At 35.2% G+C, this 27,975-nt stretch overlaps 1 protein-coding gene across 1 annotated transcript in view; it reads right to left on the bottom strand.

Annotated features, from left to right (window-relative positions):
- The window catches only part of ETL1 (SNF2 domain-containing protein / helicase domain-containing protein), a 116,268-nt gene extending 90,876 nt beyond the window's left edge, over nucleotides 1–25,392 (bottom strand). The window contains exons 1-6 of the mRNA XM_089811354.1: nucleotides 25,064–25,392; nucleotides 24,638–24,843; nucleotides 13,657–14,563; nucleotides 13,164–13,281; nucleotides 423–463; nucleotides 76–326 (exon numbers count right to left, since the gene is read on the bottom strand). Of these exons, the coding sequence (XP_089667480.1) occupies nucleotides 76–326; nucleotides 423–463; nucleotides 13,164–13,281; nucleotides 13,657–14,247 (1,001 nt within the window). The 5' untranslated portion in view covers nucleotides 14,248–14,563; nucleotides 24,638–24,843; nucleotides 25,064–25,392. The remainder of the gene's footprint in view (nucleotides 1–75; nucleotides 327–422; nucleotides 464–13,163; nucleotides 13,282–13,656; nucleotides 14,564–24,637; nucleotides 24,844–25,063) is intronic.
- Between the last annotated feature and the right edge of the window lie 2,583 nt (nucleotides 25,393–27,975).

Below are 27,975 nucleotides of genomic sequence, written 5' to 3'. Positions count from 1 at the left end.
CATGGCAGAAGAGCTAAACAATAAACTAGGATTGTAAAAATGTGCAGCAATGAATCAAAGTTAAACTATACCAACCTGTGCCTTTCAAAAAGTGTATAGCACACCAGTAACACATTAAAAGGTGGTGGTCTACCAGACTTTGACAGATGATTTAGTCTTTTTGATAAGGCTGCCCGTCCAGTTCCATGAAACTGAAGGACAGAAAATGAAGGGCACCATTTTCTAAGTTCTCTTTCCCAATTCTCTAAAACGGAAGCTGGAGAAACAATTAAATGGGGACCTGGATCGTTGTCCAAATGTTTGAGCATTGTCAAGAATGTAATAGCCTGGAGATGTTTACAGTTAAGACATAAAGATTGTTAACTCGAGAATGATTATGTTATTAACATCCTTGCAACAATTAATACTAGATAATGTCATACCTGCACAGTCTTGCCAAGACCCATCTCATCAGCCAATATAGCTACAGCACCAAAATCAAAAATCAATGTTTTAAATAACTTTCCAACCAAATTTGGGGGACAAGTAGATGATCAAATAAAAAGAAAATCTTGAGAAAAGATCATAGTAAAAATATAAAGAAAATTTAAAATTTAAACAATCCAACCAACATAATGAATATTGAAACATTCATTCAGATCCTTAGGTGATTGTTCCCTAGATCTACATATATCGGCATACTTTTGCACATTGAAAACTCATAATTGTTGCTATGCTGAATAGAGAGAGTATTCTTAATGCCACAACACAGATTTTCAGCTAGGGTTGGCAATCAATGTAAAATAGTTGGCAGCATTTTATAGGTGCAGGCATCAACTCGCAAAGATTCTGAGAAACCACAAAACAGGTGCCTTGCTTTATGCCTTTCTAATGCAAATATGGTATCAATGATACAGATACAAAAAACATTTCAAAACATAATCTTCCACTCATTATATCATCCAAAATTTCCCATTATAATACATGTGGATTTATTCCTCTCAGTGAAACTTGTTTAAAATTGTCTCAAGCAGCATAAACAAGAGAATCATCAATGCCAATATCGCACATCCATTGGAAAAGCAAGTGTCTAAAAATTGAGTGAAAATCTGTCTTGTAAGTCTATGAAACAGCAGAAGATCATGGAAGATTGGTGGTGAGACTCCTCAATAATAGCCTAAAGTGTGAAGATGTGGTCAATGGTCTAGTAATCTTCCCTCATAAAACCAACTTATAACCACAAGCAAGAAGGTTACATTTCCCTAGATATTCAAAACTTTGCATATCCAACACTGGCATAAAGATTGGGAAATATATACCCACATTAAAGAGTTACACTTATGAAAGATAAATTGTATATGTTGAGACCAACATTGAAAAAATTCAGAACCAACCTCATTGAAAAGATTCGTCCATGTGAGGCCAGAGAATCCATAACAAATTTGTTAAATTAAGCTTGGAGGACTTCATAATAAGCTATTCTGCCAGTACATAAATTCAAAACAGCCCTCCTAACATTACCTCTGGTGAAAAAAGTAGAGGGTAGTCAAGTGGAGACCACGACAATAGGTTAGGCACATAGTTAGGGGAAGTGGTGAAGCTCAACAACAAGGACAAGTCATTAAGAAGCAAGATACTTGTGCTTCTTGCAGCAGAGAAGTCAACAATGATCCATATGATAGAAAAATCCAAAGCCCTTTAAAAGAGAGTGTGGGTACAAGATTGAAAGCAAGCATCCCAAAGGGCTTGATGAAGATGTCATACATGGAATCAATGGTGGGAGGAGGTAAGGAGTAGAAATCCATCAAGACAAGAGAAGACATGATGAAAAATCAAGGGCACATTCATCAACAAAATGGATAACAGGATATCTAGTGAAAACAACCAAGAAAATTGAAGATCCATACATTGCAATCATTCATCATCTAACACATGATGATGCAAGGTGTAATCAAGTTGGAGTCTCTTGATGAACAAGCTTTACAAGGAATGGTAAAAACTAGTTGCGTAAGTGGTACTACTTGTGATAATCTTTTCTCTGATTTCTCTATTCTTTTCAATTAATAAGGATTCTACAACCAAAAGTGGTTCAATGTTTCTATTTTCAGTATTTCCTTTTATGAGTCATTTTTTGTAAAAGAAAGTCTTATTTTTACCGACAAAACCTCATGTAGTGCTATAGCAATAGCAAATTAAGAGCTCATTATAATCGTCCCCTTTTTGGAATGTTCTATAAAATAATAGAATTCACTCCATTTATAAATATCTTGAAGTCAATAAATCATAGCACAATACCCAAGTTGATTGAATTGTGAATTACTATATGTAACTTGCAAATATGCTCAGCTAAAAGACCCCGTCAGTAACTCAATAGTGACGAAACCAAGGACCCCAGCCCTAGTTTATCGAAGGTAGAAAAAGACCTTGTCCCTCCAAACCCTAGCTTGCACTATGAGCCTAAATCCCATCCTAACTAGTCAAAAGGTAGGAAAATCCCTGTCTGTCCAAACCTTAGCCCCCACCCTGTGCCCCAGACCCCATCTGGTTCACAAGTGCTAACTAGAATTCAAAAATGATGACTTCATATATTTGCTAGACTGTTGCTGAATAACATTCCTTGATGGATTGACAATAGATCCCTTCAATAATATTTGAATGTTCTTAGGAATAATTCTTGAATGAATTTCTGAAATAACAAAAACTGCTGATTGTATTTCTAGAATTCTGTGTTGGATTGATGAATTGAATTATAGATTGATGCTTCATTGGTTGTTCTTGATTTATGGCATACTGTCTGGATTCATATTCTGAGTTTCTCCTCTAAATTGAGGTTCTCAATTACTTCCCTTGCCTCCTCTCTCAAATAAAATATCTACCATTTATATCTTGCATTTGGAGGGAGACACATCTCTTCATAAGACCTACTGCTTACAAGAGTTGCACCCCTTCAGTTGAGCAATGCCTTGTATTTTAATCTCCGTCAGCCCTCATTACATTTAATTTAATCTCAGTCAGTCCTTAACAATTATTTAATTGCCTAGGTTTAAATATTCGTTGATGCAGGCTGCAATCTGTTTTTATTCAAAGCTGCTAGCCCTAGTTTGGTAGGGGTAAGACACCCATGTTTATTCATGATGTGATTGCCAGTATCCATAGAAAGGCACACCAAGTTCAATAGAAAGAATGAACCTACATAGGAGAAAGGATTTGGTCTGCATAAGCAAGAGTATAATGGATAGGATGCATATGATTTTCATAACAACTAGATCAATTAAAAGAGTTTCAAATATTCCACAATGAATTGAGCTTGGATCAAGCAAAAGTGCATGTTTATGTTATTGTTCAACCAAAAGGAGTAAATTCATTTGTCTGTGGCAAATTCCAACACTCAAGCTTATTCAGCTATCAACATGTTAGACACAACAGTTGCTCAATGCAGTGAAACAATCTGTATGGGCACGAAGAATGCACAAGGGCCTATGCATAATATTCAAATCTGGAAGATAAAGAGATGCACAAGGATAAGAGCACACCATAGTGAGTGTGAATGCACAAAGGTTGCACGGAGGATATACATAGATGAGTACAAGGAGATCCATGTCAACTAGTTTTATGCATGAGAAACCCAACAAAAAATTTAAGCCGAAATAATAGAAAGGAAGAGAAAGGAGGTAATTTCCAATAAGATTAACAGATGAGGTTGTAAGACAACTAGCAAGTCTGATGAGTATAACACTGATTGGTTGGTATGAAGCCACTAAAGTTAACATTATGAGACTAAACATAGGCAATTTGTATAAGACATTAGTAATTGATGAGAATTCCTAACAAAAAATGTAGCTAAGTAAAAAGGAATGATCACCTATCCACCTTATAAATTAATAAGAATAATCAACTCAATGAGTTCAATAATAACAAAATGACAAGTGGGTTGTCAAATCCATTTGTCATGAAGATGGCACAACTACACAATAATGGAATTAACTTGAAGTAGAGTTATTGGCGTCAAGGGTCCTCACTTTGAGAAGACTACCTATTTCAATAATAAAGAGATGTCAATCCACTACCTAATCACTAAATTCCATGATGGGATTATCAGTTTATGCAAAAATTGATAGATAATTAGCACTTTGAAGACTATCTATGAGTTGAATATATTGTTGAGTAATTAAATGTGCAATTGCAAGCAGAAATCCTACTTGGATTTTCAAATGCTCGACCATCAACCAAATTATTATTTTTATAGAAGTCAATGGGGTACATGTGGGATAATCATTGAAGAAATGTCTAACATCAAGATTCAAGCATCTTGTGCTTGTTTTGAAGATATTGTAAACAGCCTAGGGTGATCAAATACACATTGCAGTGGCATATGCAAGGTACAAGATTGGCAGAAATGGAATTCAATATAGCTATGCCACATACATATACTAGAAATTGCACGTTTGTCTTAGGATACAAAGAAATATTTTTTTATCAGTTTCCTATTGACTCTACATGTTCTCCACTGTTGTGACATACTTTTTGGTAAGGATGCAGGCATGAGAGACAAAATCCATGCACTGCAATGTCAACAATTGATGTGAACAAAAATTGGTACCAACAAACACGAACACATGCACCAAAAGAAAAAGAGAGGCGTAAGAACCTCAACTAAAAGTGCAGATATAATGCAAGAAGTTTTTGCATTGTTGGAGCACAGTACAAAGATTTGCAGAGTGCAGATATAATACAAGAATTTTTGCATTGTTGGAGCATTGTACAAAGATTAGCGAGTACTCTGCAAGACACACAAAACTCCCACATCTCTAACCTAGTCGAGCAGAGCGGATTGGACTCTCACACCAAGTTGACTAGACTCTCATGCTAAGTCCAACCAAATCTTAGAGGGTACTCAACCAAGTCTTGCTCCAAGACTCATGAATCTTACACCCGAACTCCCACATCTTCAGCTTATACTCTTCTAGCACCTAAACATAACAAACATAGTAATGTTTAAAATATACAAAAATTGACACTTAAATTAGACTTTTATTTTCCCTAGATGCATTGATTTCTTTACTTATGTCTAATTATTATGGTTTTTTTGTCTAGATTTTGCCAAGTTTTTGCCAAGTCTATCACAAATCCAGAGCACAAGTCAAGTCTATCACAAATCCCGAGCACAAGTCAAAATGTTGGGTTCGCGTTTGAGTTTTTAAACTATGGCTAGGAAAGTTGATACAGCTTTGTTCTAGAATGATCCCTAGGACCAAAAGAATCCTTTAAGTATGGGATTTCCTAATCAATATGATACAAAACTTAAATGCATTGAGGTTGAATATACTCGTGTTTACGACATTCAGTGCAATTTTATGAAGGATGGTCTAAGGATATGGATGTAGAAATCAAAAGGGCAAATCCCCTCTCTACTTGAACAAATGGGTCAAATTCTAGCTTCTCAAGGGGACTTCTTAGATAGGCATCCTAATATCCTTTATTGGGTTTGAAAGGATCCAATGACATAAGCAAGCACTTAAGACAAGTTCTGGGGCACAATTATAGTCAAGCTTGGATACATCGTGATCAAGTTAGATCTAAGTGGGAACTTGGAGTCTTAACAGATTGGGCATTCCTTTGGATCCTCCCTCCCTCTCGCCTAGCAACCAAGACACTCAAAAGGAATAGTAAATGTTGTGGCAGTATCCTCTAATGTGCTCAATAAAACTCAATGTGCCTAGAGCTTCACAAGGTAATCTAGGGGATGTGGCCTAGAAAGTGTGTGTCGCAATGGTAATGGATCGATCCTCTTATGTTTTGCTAACAGTCTAGGGACAACCTTTAATAATAACGCTGAAGTAGGGACAACCTTTAATAATAACGCTGAAGCTATGGCCGTCCATTTAGCTTCTAGAAGCTAAATAATGGATACTTGCACTATTCTAGAATTTGACTTGAAGATTCTCATTGATCACTTCAAACATCAAGCTTCCTCCCTTATCCATCTTAGTTGCCAGTTTAGATGCAAGTACAAGAATTTAGTATGTGGATGTGTGGGAAAAAAAATTGGGGGTTTGGATGTGTTTAGGTACTGTGTGTGTGTGTGTGTGTATAAAGAGAGAGCAAGAGAGATCACACAGAAATTAAAGAAATATGATAGTTCAAAAATATAATTATTAAATTCTATTTAAAAACCATTATAAAAAAATAAACACTAAACAATGTGCGTGTCCACATCCAATGCAAATGTTATGTCCCCACTATTAGGGTTAGTTTGTGACAAGTAATACCTGCAAAATAATTGTTAGAATCACAACAATAACAAAACTAACTATATTATTCTACCCTCTAATTTAACCTCAATCTTAAGGACGTCTCCAACGCAAGCTTCCTAGCTTATAGCTACCTCATCATCTTCCCAGAAGCGCACCCCTTAAGATTCTTCTTGGATAGGACATCCTCTATCCAAGGCCAATCACATATGCATACGTTGACATCATCAAACTATTTTGGCACATGGAGATTATCTATTGATCTAGTCATGGCAATCAGAGGGTGACCTTAACGCCTCTCATACTGCATGATATGGATTCCTTTAATCTTCCATGATGTTAGTCTTATCGACTAATACAAAATTATCACAAATTCAATATTCCTCTTATAAGGACCATATTGATTTCACAAATATAATATAATTAAGAAGTAAGAATCATTTATATCTATATAAAAAAGAAATAAAAATCATTTATATCTCTATAAACAAGAAATAAAAATCGTTTATAGCTATATAAACAAGAAATAAAAATCGTTTATAGCTATATATACAAGAAATAAAAATCATTTATACCCATATTCAATTAATAATAAACTGACCTTTGAATGGATCTCCATAAGAACCGTAAGTATGAATACATTAATAAATATCACATATATAAACATACATAATAACATAAAAGAAAATTCTTACAAAAAACTTCTTTAATAAATAAAGGAAACATTTCTAATTAACAAAATTACTTGCCTCTTCATGACATACTTTCCATGTCATACTCCCTAGAATTACGGGTTTCAAGGCTCCATATTGGGTGGTCTTTACCCTTCATAATTTATGAGCCTCTTAGTTACATTTCTCAAGGTTTTCTCCTTAATACACAAGGGTTGTGTAAATAGCTTATTGCTGAAACTATATTTTCTCTCCTTAGAATATTTTGATGCCTCTGTTGTTATGATCAATTTAATCCTCCCATGATCGTTTTAATTGCTTTACACTTTTTTTTTAACTTCTTATTACCCTTTTCCTTCGATTTTGTTATCGATCTCTCCCTCTGTAATGAAGGTGATTCCTTCTTTTTTTTATGTCCAACTCCATATTGATGACGTGTTCTTATACGTGCCTACCTCCCTTTTGACTAGTCATGACGTGTGGGGTTTCCAATAATATGGACTCCACATCAGGCATTAATTATAGATTTTGTAATCTAATAGTACGAAATTATTAATCGCATACTTTAGTCACAATTTATGATTTATCTAATTTCTTTCTTTACTTCTGCTAAACATTTATATTTGACACATCATTTAATATTAACACCTTAAATAGGAATCTAATAATATTTTAATTGATTACTACTATTTAATTATCTAATGAATATATTCAAAACTAATTAGTTATTTAATTGATATTGGTCTGTTTATATTATTTTGATTAGAAATCTAATTTTGTCTTATGTATGTATGTAAGTATATATGTGTATGTATATATGTGTGTGTGTGTGTGTATATATATATCATTATTTGATATATTCAATGTGTATATCAATTGGCTATTACATACATATCATTCCAATCATTACAAATAGGATTGCCAATTACAATTTAATATTAGATTCTATTATTAAGGGGATATTGGCCCTAAGACGCATCCAGTAACTTCGTTTTCGACCAACGGCAACTGAACAAATTCACTGAAGACATCAACCTCCTTGTTAATATCTCCATTGTTGCTGCTTTTTTTGCCAATGTGATGTTTCGAACTTGGGGTGTGGATAGAGGGCATAGGGCGTACCACGAAAACTTCAGTAAAACTCGTACATGCACCAATGAAGTCATAGGATTGTTGTGATGGGCCAATAGTTGTGAGCGAACAATGTTCTAGAGTTTGTACAACAATGTATATAAGGTGGAGAATGAAGTGTTATACAATAGGGAAGTATGGCGTAAAGTTCAAGAATAAACCATATACAATTCTAAATTCCCATCAACATTAGAAGTGCAGTCTGTACAGTGGGGTCGGTGGGTCGTATGCTCACCTTCATATAGTGTGCCCTTAATCGCCAAATTACATAGTGGTACCTCATACCATAACCTATAGTACCAATATGCAACATAGGAGATTTGCATATGCATGAAGAAATGGAATTAATATTAACCATCTCAAATTCCTACAAGGAAAGCACTTCAGATTTGTTAGATCCGAAGCTAGGAAGCAAGCAGAATAGGGTGATGAATGAATCCCAACAAAATTGCACTAGCCAAATAGGGAAGGTCTTTCACATCTGAAATGGAAAAACAAAGCAGGCTCCAACTGGAATTTGCACAGTAATAAAATAATTTAAGTCACATATCAAATACATCCTACACGCCAGCCATAAATACCCCATGGGAGGAAAACTCCAGAGGTGCACAACAAGTGTCAACATGACAATAAACACCTACAACCAAATATAAAAGATGGGTCCAAGATATACATAAATCATTTGAGACCCCAAATACAAATATGTCAACATGACAATAAAGTGTCAACAAGTGTCAACATGACAATAAACACCTACAACCAAAAATAAAAGATGGGTCCAAGATATACATAAATCATTTGAGACCCCAAATACAAATATTTTTATTAATTTGGGCCACCATATTAAAGTAATTAATTAAAGGTCCTTTTATCATATTATTTAAATTATAGGACCAATTAAATAATTTAAGGTATTACATTAAAAATTTGGGGACATCACAAATCCTTGCCACACAAAGATTGCTTGTCCTCAAGCAATCTGTCATCAAACGATTCAAACCAATGCCATCACCTCTAGGGTCCCAAACCAACCACATAGATGAGAGGAGTGAAATGCCATAGAGCTTCCATTGCACCATATTGTTATCGAGCTTCCATTGCACCATATTGTTATCAAACTTCCATTGTCCCACTCAAATATAAATATATAAATATTGCTATGAGAATTTGGCTGTACTACATTGTCATATCCGTAATCACTAGGATCCCATAAAAGCCAAACATAAACCACATTGACACTCAAATCCAAAGCCTTCATGCTATCATACTCAACATTGCATAGGTAGCTTTGGTTGCTTCTACAGGGAAGTCATTCACATGAAGAAAAGGTAGTCAAGCAGGACTCATGTCCAACTAAAGGGAAAGCACCAAAATCACACAACTACAAAGGGCAAGCACCAAAATCACACAATTGCCAACATCCATCTGTAGAGTTAGTACCTTTGCCAACTCTTGGAAGATGTGTTCTAAAACCAAGATTTCATTCATGATCATGGTCCATGCTCTCTTGTAGGTTCTCCCAAACACAACCTGCACATTCCACCTCTAAAATTCCAGCTCAGCAAATAGATTCTGACTAATTTCTTTCTAGTATTCTAATAACTCTTGTCCATCTATTCGTACCAATATGCTTTGTCACAGGTTTGGTTGTTGACATGCAATGCTAATGCTAGATTGTATGAAGGAAAAATTGATCATATGTTGTTGGATGATAGTTTGTAGGCTATTAGTAGGAAACCATTTAGTGTGGGCACACACCTCTGGAGCCAAAAAGGCACACCTCTAAACACAGACACAACACACCTTCGGGCAAGACATACCTCCAGACACGGCCACGAATGTGAATGCAATTAAGGCATGCAGACACATACTTGAATACGAGCACAGACACGAATACAAGCATAGACACGGACGTGGCCACAAACACCGACAAGGACGTGAACACAGCACAAAGACTGGCACGGATGCAGACAGACACAAATATAGCCATGGACAACACAAACACACCCATGGGCAACACGAACACAACCACAGCCATGGACACGAACATAGATGCAGACATAGAGAAAATGGAGACAAAGACACAGACACGAACCGACGTGGACACGAGCATGGACAAAGAAAGATCTTATTGTAGATCATTTCTCCCAACATCTCTTGGATCACGAAGCATTGTCGTTTATCACTAATCTTCAAATATATCAATGACGGGACTTCCTACAATCCTATCATCATGTCATTCAATCACTTCCCTAGAACGGTCTAGAACCTCAAAGCTCATTTGCATCGTGTGTGTCCCATGTGGTTGTCATTCTTTCTAAAAAGCAATGACCACTTCCACAGCATGTTGCACTAATGAAAGGACTCCATACTCAACCAATTGTAGGCCTGATCCACAAAAAGGATTAGTAATAGAAATTATGTCTCTCTGATCAGTCAATTTAGGTTTTATGCAAGCAAACTCTTTGCCTTTGTGGTTGCCATATAAGCTTAGGTGTTCCCCACGTGTTTGTGCAATAACAAAATCTAGCAAAACCTCATGTGACTAAAATGTAGCAATTATGCCTTCATCCTCCTCATGTAGTGCATCATTCTTATTGCCCTCTCCTACCTTCTCCCACTTGTACAAATAAGACATCAGTTTTTCTTCACAACACTTGAATATGTTATTGAGCAATTTACACATTGCAATAAAAGGAACACATTACAAACAGCCCAAAGCATGGATATAATAGGTTGAGATATTTCCTCCATCTCTTCAATGCACAAAATCATAAGGCTTTCCATAGAAACAAAAAACCTTAGCATCATGATATTCCTTGATTGTAACCAAGAAGTGATGAAACATATCATGGATCAAGTCTTGCAAATCTAGATCTAAGAAGAGGTTACATACTTTGGCAGTTGCACAATTCTCCAATATTATAAATCTTCGGCCAAATAGATCACCACTGATGTCATCAAGGCTCTAAATGTTGTCAATAATCAAATGCAATACCTCTGTCAAGGTGTCATCATCATACGGTGCTCTAGGAGTCAAGATTCTCAACATCTCACTTAGACATGTTCCAGTTGCCAACTTGAATTCCTTTATATGGTGTCTTAATACTCTGGGTTGACTTAAGGTATCCTTAATTGGAGAAAGGTTTCTCTGTATAAATCTTGAAGGTAATTGGTCCATCTTACACAAACATACTTCTTATATATCTAGAGGAAGGTCAATACCATCATCAAGCTCTTTGCCAATCTTTTGTAGTGCCTTCAACCACCATTGTCCATCGTTGTTGAGTGCCCTAGTGTGATCCAAATCCCAAAATCTTTTAGTCATACCAAAGCTAGTACGATCACCAAATCTGAAAACATTGTAATGTTCCGAACTTGAACTGTTGACAGAGGGCGTAGGACGTACCATGAAAACTTTAGTGAAACCTATACATGCACCAGAGAAGCCATACAGCTATTGTGATGAGCCAATTGATGTGAGCAAATGATGTTCTAAAGTCCGTACACCAAATGTGCATACGGTGGAGGATTGAGTATCATAAGGTGGGGAAGTAGTATGGCATATGATTCGGGGAGAAATCGTACAAAATTCTCAATTCCCTTCCCTATCAAGGGTGCAATTTGTACAGTGGAACTGGTGGGTCGTACGTTCACCTTTGCGTAGTGTGTCCTTAATTGCCAAATTACACAACAGTAACTCATAGCATAATTTGGAGTACCAATATGCAAGATAGGAGATACGCAAATGCAAGAAGAAATGAAATTAATATTGATGATTTCAAATTGCTACAAGGGTAGCACTTCAGATTTGCCAGATCTGAAGCTAAGAAGCAAGTAAAATACGGTGACGGATGAGTCCCATTGAAACTGCGCTAGCCAAATAGGGAAGGTCTTTCACTTCTACAATGCTGAAACAAAGGAGAACTCTAATTGGAATTCGCACAATAATAAAATAATTCAAATCGTATACCAAAAATATCCTCCGCATCGGTCATAAATACCCAATGGGAGGAAAACTCCAGAGGTGCACAACAAGTGCCAACACGGTAACAAACACCTACAACCAAAAATAAAAGATAGGCCTGAGATATACATAAACCAATCGGTACCCCCAATACAAATATTTTTATTAATTCGGGCCCCCATATTGAAGTAATTAATTAAAGGTCCTTTTATTATACTATTTAAGTTCTGGGACCAACTAATTAATTGAGTTTTTAGAATAAAAATTTGGGGACATCACAGCCAAATCTGCCTCTAATTTTAATGATGGAAAGTTGGTTACTGAAGAAAAGCATATATGTCCAGTCTGAGATTCGAATAATGAATTTGGCAGCCTTGTGGATGCTGAATCTATAGTGTCCTTCTGCTATTGATCTCTGCTGTTAGTTTGGGTTTGGTGGTGCTTTATCGGATGTGCTTGAGGCTTTCTCTGTTTGGTTTGCTTCACTTTTCTCCTATGATTACCACTGTTCATTTGAGTTGAGCTATGTTGACTTCCTGGTCTTTATCTCAGCCCATCTATGGACTCTCACTATGCCATCAGGTTCACGTGATCCTCTGAGCCATTTATTCCCCCTATGGCAAGGGTTTCTGGACAACATTATTTTGAAGGTGATTGGGGCTCTTCCCATTTGGTTATCCCTGGTCATTTGGACTGAGTGTGCTACAAGTCTTCTTAGAACTGGCAGACCTGTTTTATTATTTGCTTCTGTTCTTTTAGATTAAAAATTTGTGTTTCTGTTACAAATACTGCATGTTCTACCCAAATTATGCTTCAGGCCACAAATCTGTGATTGCTTATTTTGCAATTAATAGACGAGAAACAACATTCTGAAAAGAATGGACGTTATCAAAACAAAACAAAAACAATAAAAATCTCCAGGTAAAAAATTTGGATTAAAATATAATTATAGACTCTGTGCTGCAAAAAAAGCAGCCAAATCCTATACAGATATATTTGGAAGGCATGGAAATAACATATAATTCAAAATGTTTTCAAGACCCCAATTCTAGAACATGTGAAATATTTTTACAAATGGACATCTTCAAATTCATAATCAGATTTTCCAAATCATTGAATTTATTCAGTTCTACGTTATTATTAATATATTATCTCCTTTTTTACCTCCTCCAATCTTCTTTCTATGCAGCAGAAGAAGAAAATTAACCCCAACAAGCTGATAAGGCTTCAAACTTGGTTGAAATGAAGAGTCTCTACTACTGCAGGCAGCATCAATATCCCCCTGAGTTATACAAAAAAATAAAAAACTGAGTGCATACCAACAGAGAGAAAAATGATAAAATTAAAATATCTTGCAAAAAGATAACTTCTGTAAAACTACAACTAATAATATTAAACACAAAAGCATGCCACTTCTCTTGGAAAATTTAACAGTTCTCCACGGTAATCAATATTGAAGATAGTTGTAATTTGTTTAGCACATTCACTTGCAATAAAAGCTTTTCTGTATCTGCAATTGATAAGTGAGAATTTTACCACTGAGGCAATCAGGTAAAGCCCTTCCTTTAATCAGCCACCGACTCAGCTTAACAATTACAGTTCCTCAATATATTGACAAAATTCAAGATTTCCAGATTGCATAAATTGGCATACAAACCTGTGTTACAATTTTTGTCACAGTGGCATCCACCTCTGCATATCTATCACAGTACATGTTGAGAGTTGCTGATCCACTGCCCGAAAGCTCCTCGCGCAATGTGACTGCAATCTGGTCACACTTCTGAAGGGCATTTCCTACAACATCATCTTCTGCAACTTCAATGTTTTCCTCTGCAAGCTCTTCCTCGTCGGGAATTTCTATACACTGATCTCCAACTCCACAAGATCCATCCTCACTAACAGGAAGGCACATAACATTATTATGATTTCCAGCTGCTTGATCAGAGTCTTCATCACTTTCATCATCAACTACAAATCGCCTTCCTCTGCTGCCATTGGATCTACCTTTTCCCATCTGAAAATCGTCATCCTCTAATAGATGATCAGATACTTGATGTCCAGCAGCCACTTCATTGTTTTTCTGTTTAAATGCAAAAGATTCAAGTGGAGGAAGGCCTTTGTTATCCTTTTTCTGAGAATTACCATTGTTGATACAGTTCTCACGTGCAGGTCTCTTCATTACTCTGGACAACTTTACTGTTGTGTCACCCCATTCATCATCAGAAATCTCACAAAAATCACGCTTCATTTTGATATCTAACTCCTTTCCTCTCCAGCCTGTTAGCCAGGCAGTTGAGTGTTTGATTTTTATCTCACAAAAATCTCCAGAACTTATTCTACATTAAGCTAAGCACCAAAACATTCAGCATTAAGCAAGAAAGTGTCTTGCAAAGAACCTTTAACTCTTCTGAATGTAAAATTGCTTGACAAAATATTCTTAAAATGATGACACTGCAGATACAGAAAACTTTTGCATTTCAGCAATGATGACAGTGAACAGAAGAATTCTTTGAAATTTTCAAATTTTGTGTTGCTACCAGTTAAAACCCCTTGGCGTCTGAGACCTGCAAGGCAGCAAAAGACAGTTCTGGATAGCATTAACATCATGTTCAAAGATATTTAGTAGCTATAGTTTATACAAACCAAAAGAAAAAGGTTCAGTAGATAATGTGATTTTTTTGTACTTTAGGTATAACAGTTCATAGCTTTGGCTAATGGCTTAATTTTGTCCCACATAAGACTGAGAGTGCGTATGCTAGAAGGGAGGAAATTCCAAAGTCTAGTAAAATGTGTGCTCAGTAGAGAATAAGCACCTTCAATAACAAGAACAAAACTTTCAACAATGTCAGCAAATAATGCTGCCAGAAGTGAATATGGGTTAATCATATTTCAATCAAAGTCATCACTCAAATATTAAAAATGGGAAGGTTGAAATGCTCTAAGGCAGCATGGGATGAAAAAATTTATAAGACACATCCAAAACATCTAGATGCAAGAATATGGCCCACTCCAGAGAAACCATATTGCTCCACAAGAAAAATCTGTAGTAGAAAATACTCTAAAATGCCTGGAACTTATGCATGCCTAGCAAATGAATTGACAATGTATCTAAAGAACTGAACATTAAACTAGTATAAAGGATGCCCACATTTTGTTCACATTTGCATAGCATGAACTATGTAAAAGTAAAATACAGAAATGATAGGAACTGGCCTATGTACAAACCAACAGCATTGAGTTCATTAGCTGCTTTGCCACATAATAAAATACATACAAACATTGTTAACACATCATATAGCTAGCAGTAAATTGAAATTTTATCATGCATTGTTAAGACAAAAATTCATATATTCACAACTAAACTGAGACAGAATGTCTAAGGCAAACAAAAGATTCTCATTCAATGTATTTGCTTCTTGAATTAAAAATTTCCTAAACAAATAACACTTTAAACAAATCAATATGATTAGAATGATTTTTTTGTTGAGCATCACCAGAAAAGCTGGGAGACAGAGTGCATTGGAAGAGAAAAAGTTATAGAAAGAGTTAGGTGCAATAAAAGGCTGTTCCTCTGTCGGGCCCATAAAACCCACCTACAAAATACTAAACTAGAGATCTGCATTGTCCAATTTTAGCCAGAATTAGATCAGTGGAATTTGTTTCAAAGAACCTAATCAAGTATACATTTGATCTTGACAGGCCTATACAGAATTTGTTAGAAATCAAAACTCCCAAGCTTTGAAAAAGTCAAAAAAAAAACAGCCCTTTATAATAGTTGCTAACCCCCCAGGGGCTCTACAATCTGGAACTTTATGATAGAAAGAAAGGATCTGATTGTGAAGCACATCACATGGGAAACAAAAATGTCAAAAAGAGCATTTTTTTGAAAAGATTCTTGGAATGGGTTGCCAGCATTGGAAAAAGGAACAAGGTATGTTAGAAACAAAGGAAATTTCAGCTGGGGCCCATTTGTGAGTGATTATTATCACTGATTACTATCAAACAAACAGTATGGTATTGTAACTTGGAAGTGGAAATCTATGAGGCATATACATATCCCAAAAGAATAAAGATTAAAACCTATGTCACAAGGTTTGAGTTTGAGTTTGTGTTCGACCACAATAAAATTCGGATGAAATTTGACGATAAAAAAAATTTAAAATAAATTCATTATTAAATTCCCCTTTTATAAATTTATTTTTTCAAAAATATATAATAAATTTAAATTATGAAAATAAATAATATTATATTAAATTTAGGTGATTTTTTTAATTTTAAAATACTAATAAATTTCAATTGTTAAGTTAAATATTTCAATTTGTTTATTTTAAATTAAATAATTTGAATTTCCAAACTTTGCATATTTGTAATTTATACTCTACCGAATATTTTAATTTATCAAAAACTTTGATAGTCTTATCAAATGTTGGTATTACAAGATTAATAAGAGAATAATATTAAATTGAAAATGAAGTAATACCTATAAATATAATAAAAAAGTTAAATGTATAGATTAAATATTAAAAAAAGACCATTTGTTATTCTTTGTTTTGGCTATGGAGTTGCACAGACACTCTTGTAAAACATTCTCTTCTTCCTTGGTTCAATAATTTGCAGAGTTCTGACTGCCGTGCTGCTTCAGCTCTTTTTGTCCGAACACTTCTTGATATCGGGCCTCTCTTCATTGTGATGTCTTCCTACATGGCTTTTGGTTGTGTTGGCTTTGCTATGCCACACACTCTAGCCACATTGATTTGGCTTTGTTTAATGTTTCTACTGCTTGAACGGTTTTCATATGTGCCGTTTTGATTTGGACTTCACCATTGTTTAATAAAGTCTCATCACTCCTCTTGATGGAAGCTTGTAACTTCAAAGCTTTTTTGGGTGCTATGTTCTCTCTCTCGGATGCTGTGTTTATTGTTTTTTATGTGCTCTTGTCGCTTCCTTGTCAATATGTATGGTGCCAGTCTTTCATCTTCTGCATATCTATGTGTTTTGTTATAACCTAAGATAGAAAGCCCTCAGTGATTAGAGGAAAGATTTTTCTGACTCATTTCTGAATAAAATAGAGAAAGAAAGCACATGTCTGGAATTTTTTTTGATAGAGCAAATGTTCGAGGGAGGAGTAGAGAAAAGTGAAAGCAGGTGGTGGCAATGGTGATGGCTTCTTGTCTGTCCCTTTCTCTCCCTCCTTCCAGGGACTGTTCATTCTTTAATTTGAAGGTGATCGGAAAGAGGTAAAACAGAGATATGGGCTGTTCATTGACACAAGAAGAATCTAGAGTTTAAAACGGTTGCAGACACTGTGAGCGGAAGGGTCTGAGGGATGATGGTGGCAAGGTGGCTTTATTTGCCTGAAGCAAAGCACAAGGTCCTACCCAATCTCCTAAATGGAAAATCGAATATGGTTGACCATCAACTTTGTGCTGGGTGTGTGCTTCATCCATCTGCAGGGAGCTGACCTGAGAGACCTTATCACAGTGGGAACTTGCAACATCACAGGCTACATCAAATATTACAGCTCATTACTTAGTTTATCAGGTTGAAGACACGGAGAGTGGGGATTTTCTCATACGGTTGAGTATTGTCACGTCACCTTGTTTACACATCAATTAAAAAATGGAGTTCTCTGTTGCAGTTGATTGACCGAGTAACCAATGAAGGTTGGGTTTGTTGGTGGAATATGGTCAAGGGAACATGACTATGATGCTTCATTTAAGTCGCTGCTAAAGTAACAGTTTGGAGTTGATTGTGACCATTTGCTCTGAAGATTATACTGGTAAATGTTTCCAGCAGAATGAACTGAAAGTGAAACTGTATCTGCTGTTAAAGGGTTATTCTGGTTTCAGTTGATGGTTCTCTTTTATGGATGTCACATGGAAAGAGATAAGTATACTATGTTTATATCTTGAATATTGAATTTTTGTTATAGCTCTGTTTATAGTGTTTGTTTTGAGCATTAATCTCCATATATCTCTTCTTGATAGATTGATGATATGAATTATTATTAATTGCAGGACTCATCAATGAGATGATGAGAAATTGCTGACTGTAGTAATGAGCATGGCAACTTGCAGTCATGGGACTGAGTTGACATTATGTATTTTCGAGTTAGTGATATTCAGAGGGAGATTTTTCAGTTACATGATAGAGGGAGATGTTCAGCTTCAAAGGGAGGTTTCATTTGCTGGTTTCTTGTGATGATCAAAGTTGTTTATGTTGAGTAGAGGTCTTTATGGAATCCCTACCATTTTTTAATAAGTTTTTTCTCTGTGACAAGTTGAGTTTTGTAGAATTTGAGATTCTTGTTGGAAATGAGCCTCAGCTATGATTTCCTTATTGATTATGAGTGCTTATTCATGTGAAATTAATGAAAACTCTTTCACTTATGAGGGAAATCATAGTGAACATCATGTAAAGAGAGTCCATGATGTCATCTGATGGGAGTTGGATGTTGGGAGAGTCCATAACAATATCACGTTGAGAGAGTTTGTGATGTAAGCTACTTGTGAGCCTTGCAGGCTTGTCAAGTTGAAGGATTCCATGACAGAGACCATGATGAAAGTTGATTGTGATTCTTGCAAGTTCTTCATGTTGAGTGATCCCATGAATTATGTTATGCTGAAATAACATGTTTTTTTATGAAAATCTATGTGATTAGAATTTATCATTGGCATATTTTTGCTGCAGCTATGTGTGACTGCTATGCAAAAGTTATCTCTCTCGCTAAGAGGGAGTGTTGAATATTGTAGCTACGATAGAGATCTTTATCTCTAATTTTTAAGAATATGATCTTTATAGCCATTATGGTCATCTTCAGCTGAAGAAGAGATTGGTGACAAAAATTTGATATAATATTAAATATAAAGACATGTGTCATATGTCATGCATGGACGCACGCATTTGGAATATGAAGACATGTTTTGGGAAGTTGAAGGGACCTTCAATTGTAATGTGAAGAGTCTCTCTACTTGTTATATATATCGCATCAAGCAAAAGCATTGTACATTGAACATTTTCATTATCAATAAAAGCTTATAAGCCGATGTGCCCCTGGCTTGGCTAGATGCAAAAACGGAGGCAAGGGGAAGTCGATGCAAGAGTGAAGGCGTGGGGAAGCTAGCTAGAAGCCATTCTCGGCCAGCCAAATGCGGTAATTAGCCACATCCCGCTGGCCGGGAATGGCTTTTGACCAACTTCCAAATGCATCCGAGAGCATCCACAAGCTTCCAAAACTACAAGACACCCAAAAATGCGATTCAAAGTGTTTTTTTTTACTTGAAACATTGAAAAGCCACAGGGGGAAATAGACTTTTTAATCATTTTTTTCCCTGGAAACCCTAAAACAGTCCTAAAAGAGGCCACTCAACCACTACTACCTCCATTTTGTTTGCACCTCCTCTCTTTTCTCTTTTGCTATCCATTTTTGCATTTTGAATGAAAGTTGGTTATTTTCGAAGAGGATCGTTCGTAGAGCAAGGGATAGCTTCCAGAAACGAGTTCTAAGAAACTAAGGTAAGCATTTACTCCCATTCTTGTGCTCTTTCATGAATTTTTCTGAGATTTAGATGAATTTTTTCAAGTTTGTGATGAATTTTTTTTAAGTTTTTTTTTTTTTTTAAATGAAATAAAGCAAGAAATTTAGCGATCTATTTTAGTAGTTTTCTATCATTGTTTTGCACTTATATGCTTGATGTTCATTTTATTTTTATTTTTTATTTAATTTCTTATAGATGGCTGCCACTGGTTGTCAAAGTTTAGTGGGTCAAGACGCTGACAGATTTAAAGTTGATGTGGCATCTCCTTTATAGAGACATACAACAAGAATATCAGAAGTTTCTAGAGGTGGTTCCTATATTTGGAAATGTAATTATTGTCAAAGTAACAAAGGCAAACCATTCCATGGCTCTTACTCTCAAGTAAAACTTCATTTTATGGGCCCTGCAGGTCAAGGGTTTTCAATGTGCAAAGGCACAGCTGGGAAGGGGTTGTCTAGTGCCCAAATAGCTTCATTTGTAAAAGAACAAGTTGTTGATAAATTGGTAAAAAGGTCAAAACAAAGTTTTTATCAACATTCATCCTCAAAGAAAACAATGCAATTACCCAAGGAACCAATTGTATCCTCCAAACACCCATTCTTGCAAATTCCTATACTGGAAGTGGAAGAGGAAGAAGTAGAAACTATTTCTTGCAAAAGAGGTCCATTGGACAAAGCATTTGAAATGGAGGCAAGAGAGCTTGTAGATCAAACCATTGCACAATGTCTTTATGCCAACGATCTTCCTTTCAATTTGGTGAGATCACCATATTGGAAAGAAATGGTGGCAGCCATACTTAAAGCACCAGATAATTACACAAGTCCTGGATATGAAAATGTGTATATTACTATGTTGACAAAAGAGAGGGTTCGGGTAGATAGGCCTCTTCAACCAATTAGAAATTCACAGAGAAGTTCGGGTGTTTCTATTGTTTCAGATGGATGGAAAGATACGAAAAATCGGCCATTGATTAATGTGATTGCAGTGTCACCAAAGGGGGCAATGTTCTTGAAAGCAATTGATTGTGAAAGGGAAGCGAAAGATTCACAATTCATTTCCAAAACTCTCATTGAGGCCATAAAGATGGAGGGTAGTGTTAATGTAGTTCAAGTGATTACAGATAATGCAAAAAATTGCAAGGTTGCAAGTGCTTTGATTGATGGCCAACGTGACCATATTTTTTGGACACCACACACCATACACTCCCTAAACTTGGTCATACAACAAATTGGCACCCAAATAGATTGGGTGAAGCAAATTTACCAAGAGGGAGAGGAGATACGAATGTATGTGACGAACCACATGTCACAATCCATATTCAAATCATTCTCCAATTTGGAGTTGCTAAAGGTAAATTCAAATTGTAAATTTGTAATTAGTAAATACTAAATTTCAAGTTTCCTTTATTTAATTAAATTATTTGAATACATTTTATGTCATGTTCAATATTTATTGACATATTGTTATGATTAACTTACTTAGGTAGCTGAGACCCAATTCACATCTCATACTATTGTTATGAGACGATTTGTCAAGGTGCAAGAGGCATTAAGCCAAATGGTTATTTCAACCAAATGGGATATATGGAAGGCTTCAAATTCAAAGAGGGCACAAAAGGTCAAGGCATTGATCTTGGATGACAATTGGTGGGATCGTGTGTGATTTGTATTAGATTCACAGACCTTATCATGACTATGCTTCACTTTGCTGATTCAGATCAGCCTTGTTTGAGGGATGTATATGATGGTATGGACACAATGGTTAAGAAGATAAAACTTTCAATACAAACACATGAGGATGACCCCACAAAATATGAAGACTTTTGCAATCAACTTGAATCAATCATTCATCATTGTTGGGAAAAGATGACTACCCCATTGCACCTCCTTGCATATGCCTTATCTCCAAGGTACTATAGCGAGGAAGTACTTGGTATGCTTAATAGAGTAGCACCTTATTCGGATAAAGAAGTTTCTAGTGGGTGCTACAGAGCTTTTGCAAGACTCATTCTAGACAAGGACACTCGTAGAAAGGTTAGAACTAACTTTGAATTATTTGCTTTAGGAACCAAACATAGTCCTCTTACAATAAAGGACCAACATGACATGGGAGCTATCATATGGTGGTATCTCTATGGTCAACCGTTCAAGCATCTACGACCTCTCACAATTAAATCCTCTCTCAAGTAAGTTCCATTTTGTTTTTAACCTTTTTTTACCACATGTATCCTACGATTCTTTAAATTGGTTTTCAGTTTTATGTTTTAGCTTAATAATTAATTTTGTAATTGTGAACATTGTCTAGGTTGCAAGATCTTCTATTGCTAAAAGGAATTGGGGTACATACTCATTTATCCACTCAATAAAGCGTAATTGGTGGGGTCTAAAAAAACTGAAGACTTTGTTTTCATTCATACCAACTTGCATCTTTTGTCACGTAAGGAGGATCACTACAAGGGGCAGCCAAGCTCTAGGATATAGAACCTAAGTGTACAAAGTTGGATGCAACGATTCAAGATCTTAACACAAGCACAGATGATGATGCCGATAACCTCATGACACATGGTGTATCTAGCACAAGTGTATTTGTTTTCAGTTCAAATGATCTTCTTGAACTTGCAACAGTTGGAGGAGATGGAGATGATGATGAGTCTTTTGTGAATCCATATGATACGGATTTGGATTGATAAACATTGAATGATGAACTCTATTTTGATTTTGTATTTGTAACATTGGATGATAAACTATATTTTGATTTTGTAGTTGTGATGATTTGTTGATTTGGACTAGAATCATGAACATAGACACATATGATATTCAAGTCATTGATATGGTTTATATTTTATAATCTTATTGAGTATTTGAATATGTATTGGTGAAATAACAAGCTACCAAATGTTTTAATTTTCTATATTTCTTTCATTTCTTTGCATATACATAGTATAATTGTATGGATATATGTACACACACACACACACACACACACACACACATCCATATGCATACACATCCACATCCCCCCAAAAACAAATCCTGCATCCACTTCTGGATCCACGTCCGAATTGGTAGCCAAGAATAAAAGTGATATTTTGTTGTGTGGTTGGGTTTTTCCCTTCAATTGGAAGGGTTTTCCTTAAGGTAATTTAGTGTGTCTCTTGTATCTATTATGTTCTTCCTTATTTCTGTTTATCTTTATTTCTAGGCAAATATTTAACATGGACCATCAACAATCATCCTCAATGTTACATCAGTCAGTCACATACGATGCTGTTCCATCATTTTGGAAGGTTTGATCACTTATATAAGGTGTTGTTCCATTTATCAGAAAGTTATACAACGGTATTGTACCAGTCATAGAAGTTATATGAGTCATATAAGGTGTTTTTCCAGCATTGTAGAAGGTTACACCAATCATATAAGGTGTTATACCACTCATCAAAAGGTTATACCAATCCAGTCATAGAAGTTATATGAGTCATATAAGGTGTTTTTCCAGCATTGTAGAAGGTTACACCAATCATATAAGGTGTTATACCACTCATCAAAAGGTTATACCAATCTTATAGGTGTGATACCTTATATAGAGTACCTTAAAGCTTTTTTCCCTTTTAACAATGGATTAGGAAAAGAAATGAAAAAAATTAAGAAATTAATGATCTCTCCTTTGAATGATTGTTGTTAACTATTCAAACAGTAATAAAAATGAGTTTTTGTCATACACTCTGCTTATTTTTTAATTGTGGGTAAATCCTTGGCTGTACTTCAAGTATTTAGAGCATGTTTTAGTTTTGTTCCCTTTGCAATACAAGAAAATCGGGAACAAGATTTAAGAAATCTTGATCAAATTTTCCTTTAATAATCACATTAAGTTTTATATGCCACCCAAATTTTACACCGATTTTGACCATTTAGCAGTTTATCAAACAATTTTTGAAACGTTTCAAGTACCTAGAACACCCTAAAGCTTTTAAAGCTTTGCATCTTCAGTAAAATATAGGCTATAAAAAGTAAAAATACTTCAAGATCTTTCACAAATTCAGAAATTTTCCAATAATAATAGCTGCCAATATTCTGAGCCACAATCAATTCTTACACAGCATTTCTCATTTTTTATCATTTTAATGTTCATTTTGATCCTTAATTTTTTTCTTCTCTCGCAAATTCTCCTATTTGAACAGAAATCAAATTTTACTCATTATTTGACGTATCGAGAGCATTTCAAAGAGATTTCTTCTACATTCCTGATGAATTAAATGAGATATTGAATACACAGTGATAATCTTTGATGTCATCTCTACTAATGACGACAGTAAATGTGTTTGAAATGAATCAAATTTTAGGCAGTATTCAAGTATTTTTTTTAGAGTTTTGCATACAATTTCCTTTCCTTAATTTCAAAAAATTAATTCATATAATTGTATTTTAGACTTCTTACCATATTTCAAAATATTTTGACTACAGAAAATAGTTCCTATTTATATCAAATATTTCGTGGATGTAAGGTTTAATCTTTGTTTCTGCCATCCCAAAAGATTAGATGTGCCTCAATAAACTTCGACAAATTGTATCGTAATAAATGGTGTAAGCTTTTGGAACTGCTATCAAAATGGGCATTCCATTTGAACATTTTAAATTTGGAAGACAAACATTCCACTAAAACATTTAAAAGCATTTTCTTCAGGAATGCCCATAATCAGAATGAAAAGTACCTAGAAAACCTTCGGTAATTTCCTTAGAACTGATTAAAATAAACTTCTTAACTGCCAGCAACTTTTACAAAGTAATTTTTATCATTTTAAAGTTTGTCAAAGAAGTGTTTCCCCTTCGAAAGATTTAACAATTTTTCCTCTCAGTGCCTGCAAAACAGGGGATGGACGGATAATACCTTAAAAGTCATCTGCGAATTCTCTTATAACGGTTGAGGTGAACAACAACCAAATTTTAGAGAGTATTGGAATCGAAATAAATATTTGCATAACTAAATTTTCACAGTATTTCAAGCATTTTGACCAGTTCTTCATATCACTTCGAGTTTCTAACATGTGTTTCGATTTTTTCCGCTTTCCACTTCCCAATGAAATACAGAACAAAATTTTGATACCTTATATGCTTCCACGAATTCTCATCTAACAATCGCGAGAATTGTTTGAACGGAAATTAAATCTTCCACCGAATTTCCAAGATTATCGGAAAACCAGTTCTCGACTCTGCTTTGCAATGTTTCCACAAATATCACGTTCGGAACACAGAATCTCCCCTGAATATCAAATATTGTCGGCAATACAAAGCTTCTCTCTTTCGTGAGCTCTACAAAGAACGGAACAAGAATAAAAAACATCGTGAAACTCTCCAAATACGATCACCGTGAAACGCTTCAAAAGCAATCAACTTTGACAAAGATATTTCCCAAATATCGACTAATTCAAAATTCTACAAGCAAATATTTCACTCAATTCGATCAAACTAACGGCGTTGATCTACGACATTTCCAATCCAAAAACTAGTCAAGCAGGAGGAACAAACATACCGTAGAAGTCTTGCAAATACGGTGTAAATGAGACTCAAATTAAGCTCCGGCTGGCCTGCACAACGCAAGATGCCGCGATTCTGATACGATACGTATACAAGCTTGCGAAAGGATCGTGGAAGCTTTATAGGGCAGAAGAAAACACCCTAGAAAGATGAACGAAACCCCAGCAGAGCAGAGAAAGAAGAGAAAATAGTCAAGTTTCCGGGGGTGTGATACGGAAATTTAGTTGGAGGAGGGCGCCAAACGTGAACAAATGAAATCAGCTTCTAAGCTGGTCACATGGACTTCCCGCCTTGGTCTTCCTACGCCCAATGTTACCTTCTGCTAATATCTGGCATTTTTATAGGATGACTTAAGGAAGTGGCATTGAAATATTTTATTTTACCGAGACATGTTGTGTTTTAATATTTTTAAAATGCAGTAAATAGTGGAAATAATTAATTATTAAAGTACATAAAATTTACATTGAATTTTGTCAATATTTTTAAATACATGAATATAGAATATGTAACATTCTTCATAGTTAATTATATTATGTTTTATTTGATTATCTATTTTTTGTTTTAAAAATACAATTCTTTATGTAGTTTTGTATTTGTTATCTTTATGGTTAGCTCCAAAGATTTCTCAATTGTATAGAATAGATTAGGGTTTCAAGGTATGGATAAAGGATCATCAAATCTTTATTTGATAATTTAGGGCCCGTTTGGTTGTTGGCATAGGAATTAAGAATAAGAATTAAAAATTAGAATGGGAATGGGGTTTATGAATGGGATTTAGAAATTGCTATCCCTGTCTTGTTTGGTTCCCTGGAATTTGATTAGGAAGAAGAGTTGAACGACTTTGCGTAGCAATAAAATACCTTTCCAGTTTAGGTTCAGTCTTTTTTGTGTGTGCACAGAACTTGTTGTAATTTGTCATTTAGAGCAAGTCCCTTCAGCCATATGCTTATGTCAATAACAAACTTTCATAAGTCCAAGATGATCATTGGAAGTTCCAACAGGGGTTTCAGCATCCTAGCCATCCATCCGTCTTATTCCATTTCGAGACCCTGTAGCTCACTCGACCCGGTTCACCCACACCAACGGTTGGAGCAACAATACTAGCATCATTGGCATCTGACTGGGCAAGCATCTGTTTCATCTTCACCTTGGTTGGAAGAAACAGCTACTCGATCCCTCCAAAATCAATTGCTATAAACCCCTCGCACTTGATCATTTTGTTGTTCGTTTTAAAATTTCATGGCTCTTGATCGTTTTGCTTATGTCAGCTAAATTGGCAAACTTGCCATGGGTTTCAACGCACATAGACTTGGTTTCAATGGATCCTGCCCTCCCATCGCCTTCAATCACTCTACCACGGATTTGAAAAATCTTAATTTTGGAAAAGGCAACATTAGAATGGGAATAGCCATTCCAATTACATGTATTTTTGGGAATGGATAAAAGCTCATTTTGGGGCTAAATGAGAATACATGTTCCTATTCTCCATTCCAATTTCGCTCACCAAACAAAGAATAAAAATTGTATTCTAATTTTCAATTACTATTCCACTTGTATTCCAGCAACCAAACATGCCCTTAATTTTATACTTTTATAAATAATTAAAAATTAATTAAAGCATTAGAATTTTATATTAGTTATTTTTATTTAAAAATTACAACTTCACATTTTGAATAGATATTATTTTAATAACTTTTCATTTTAAATATATACTCATTTGACTTTGTCAGTAATAAGGAAATAAAATAGATTGAAAAATAAATAAATAAATTTTCAAAATTACAAATAATGAGTAACAAGCTTTTCAAATGGATTGGCAAGGTAAGTGGGCTTAACCTTCAAGGAAATTTCATAGTTAAGTATGCTTGAGTTGGTGTAGCATTGGAATTTGTGACCTCCTTGGAAGGCTCGACACAACACCTGTATGTCATCACCTAGGTGTAATTGGTGTTAAGTTTCTCATGAGAGATGACTTGATGTGAACAACTACTCGTAAAACATGGTTCAATGAGTTTGATTTGAAAACTGTAGAATTTAATCCTAATACTAACATCACAAATTGACGTGTTGTGAAAAAATATCTCCTACGTGTCAATTAATTAGTTTAAGTGATTCTATGATGAATGGTTTTTAAGGCACGACAGTGGCAAAAAGCTTTCAAACTTAGAATATTGTCCATTGAAATGGGTACATGTGTTGGAAATGTAGTATCGACTAGGTGATTGAGAGGGGGAGGGGGTGAATCCGAAACCAATAAAACTTGTACTTTTAATTCACCAATTAAACCTTCACAATATAATCTGATCTAATTACATGCATTTAAGACTGAAAGTAATAAAATATTCATAACACTTGATACAATATTTGGTAACCCAAAAACCTTCCAAAAAGAAAGTAAAACTGGGGTGGGGATGATACCCACAAGCTTTATTACTGCAATAAAAAGTTAGCCTGTTAAAGCTTACAATTGATCACTTCTAGTGATTTGCCCTATTAGGAGCAATAAGAACTATTAGGTCCACCTTGTGAAGGGATTTACAACATACAATGAAGTATGCACTATGTTAGGAAATTTGGAAAAGATTGTTAAGTCCACCTTGTTAGAGGATTTGGCTGATGCACCTGTTAGGATGAATCAGTGGCTAATCTCTAATCTACAACTCGGTTGCTAAATAAGATTCCTTTGAAATACAATGATCACCTGACTGTGATAGATAAGACTGCTTTTCCTTGTACTTCTTGTAGCCTTCTTAATTGCACTCATATATGCTTCTTGCTTGATTCACTTCGATGCTTTGGATATAATAAGATGTATTACATATTTACAATTCCAATAAATTACATTTTGTAGTCAGCTACAATACCTAATTCAAACAATCTTCACTAAGTCGGCTTACTATTGTAACT

Source organism: Cupressus sempervirens, chromosome 11, assembly GCF_028749045.1.
Source record: "Cupressus sempervirens isolate cs-2001-9-10 chromosome 11, ASM2874904v1, whole genome shotgun sequence".
In the NCBI taxonomy this organism is placed as follows: domain Eukaryota; kingdom Viridiplantae; phylum Streptophyta; class Pinopsida; order Cupressales; family Cupressaceae; genus Cupressus; species Cupressus sempervirens.
This window is presented reverse-complemented; position numbering and strand designations above follow the sequence as displayed.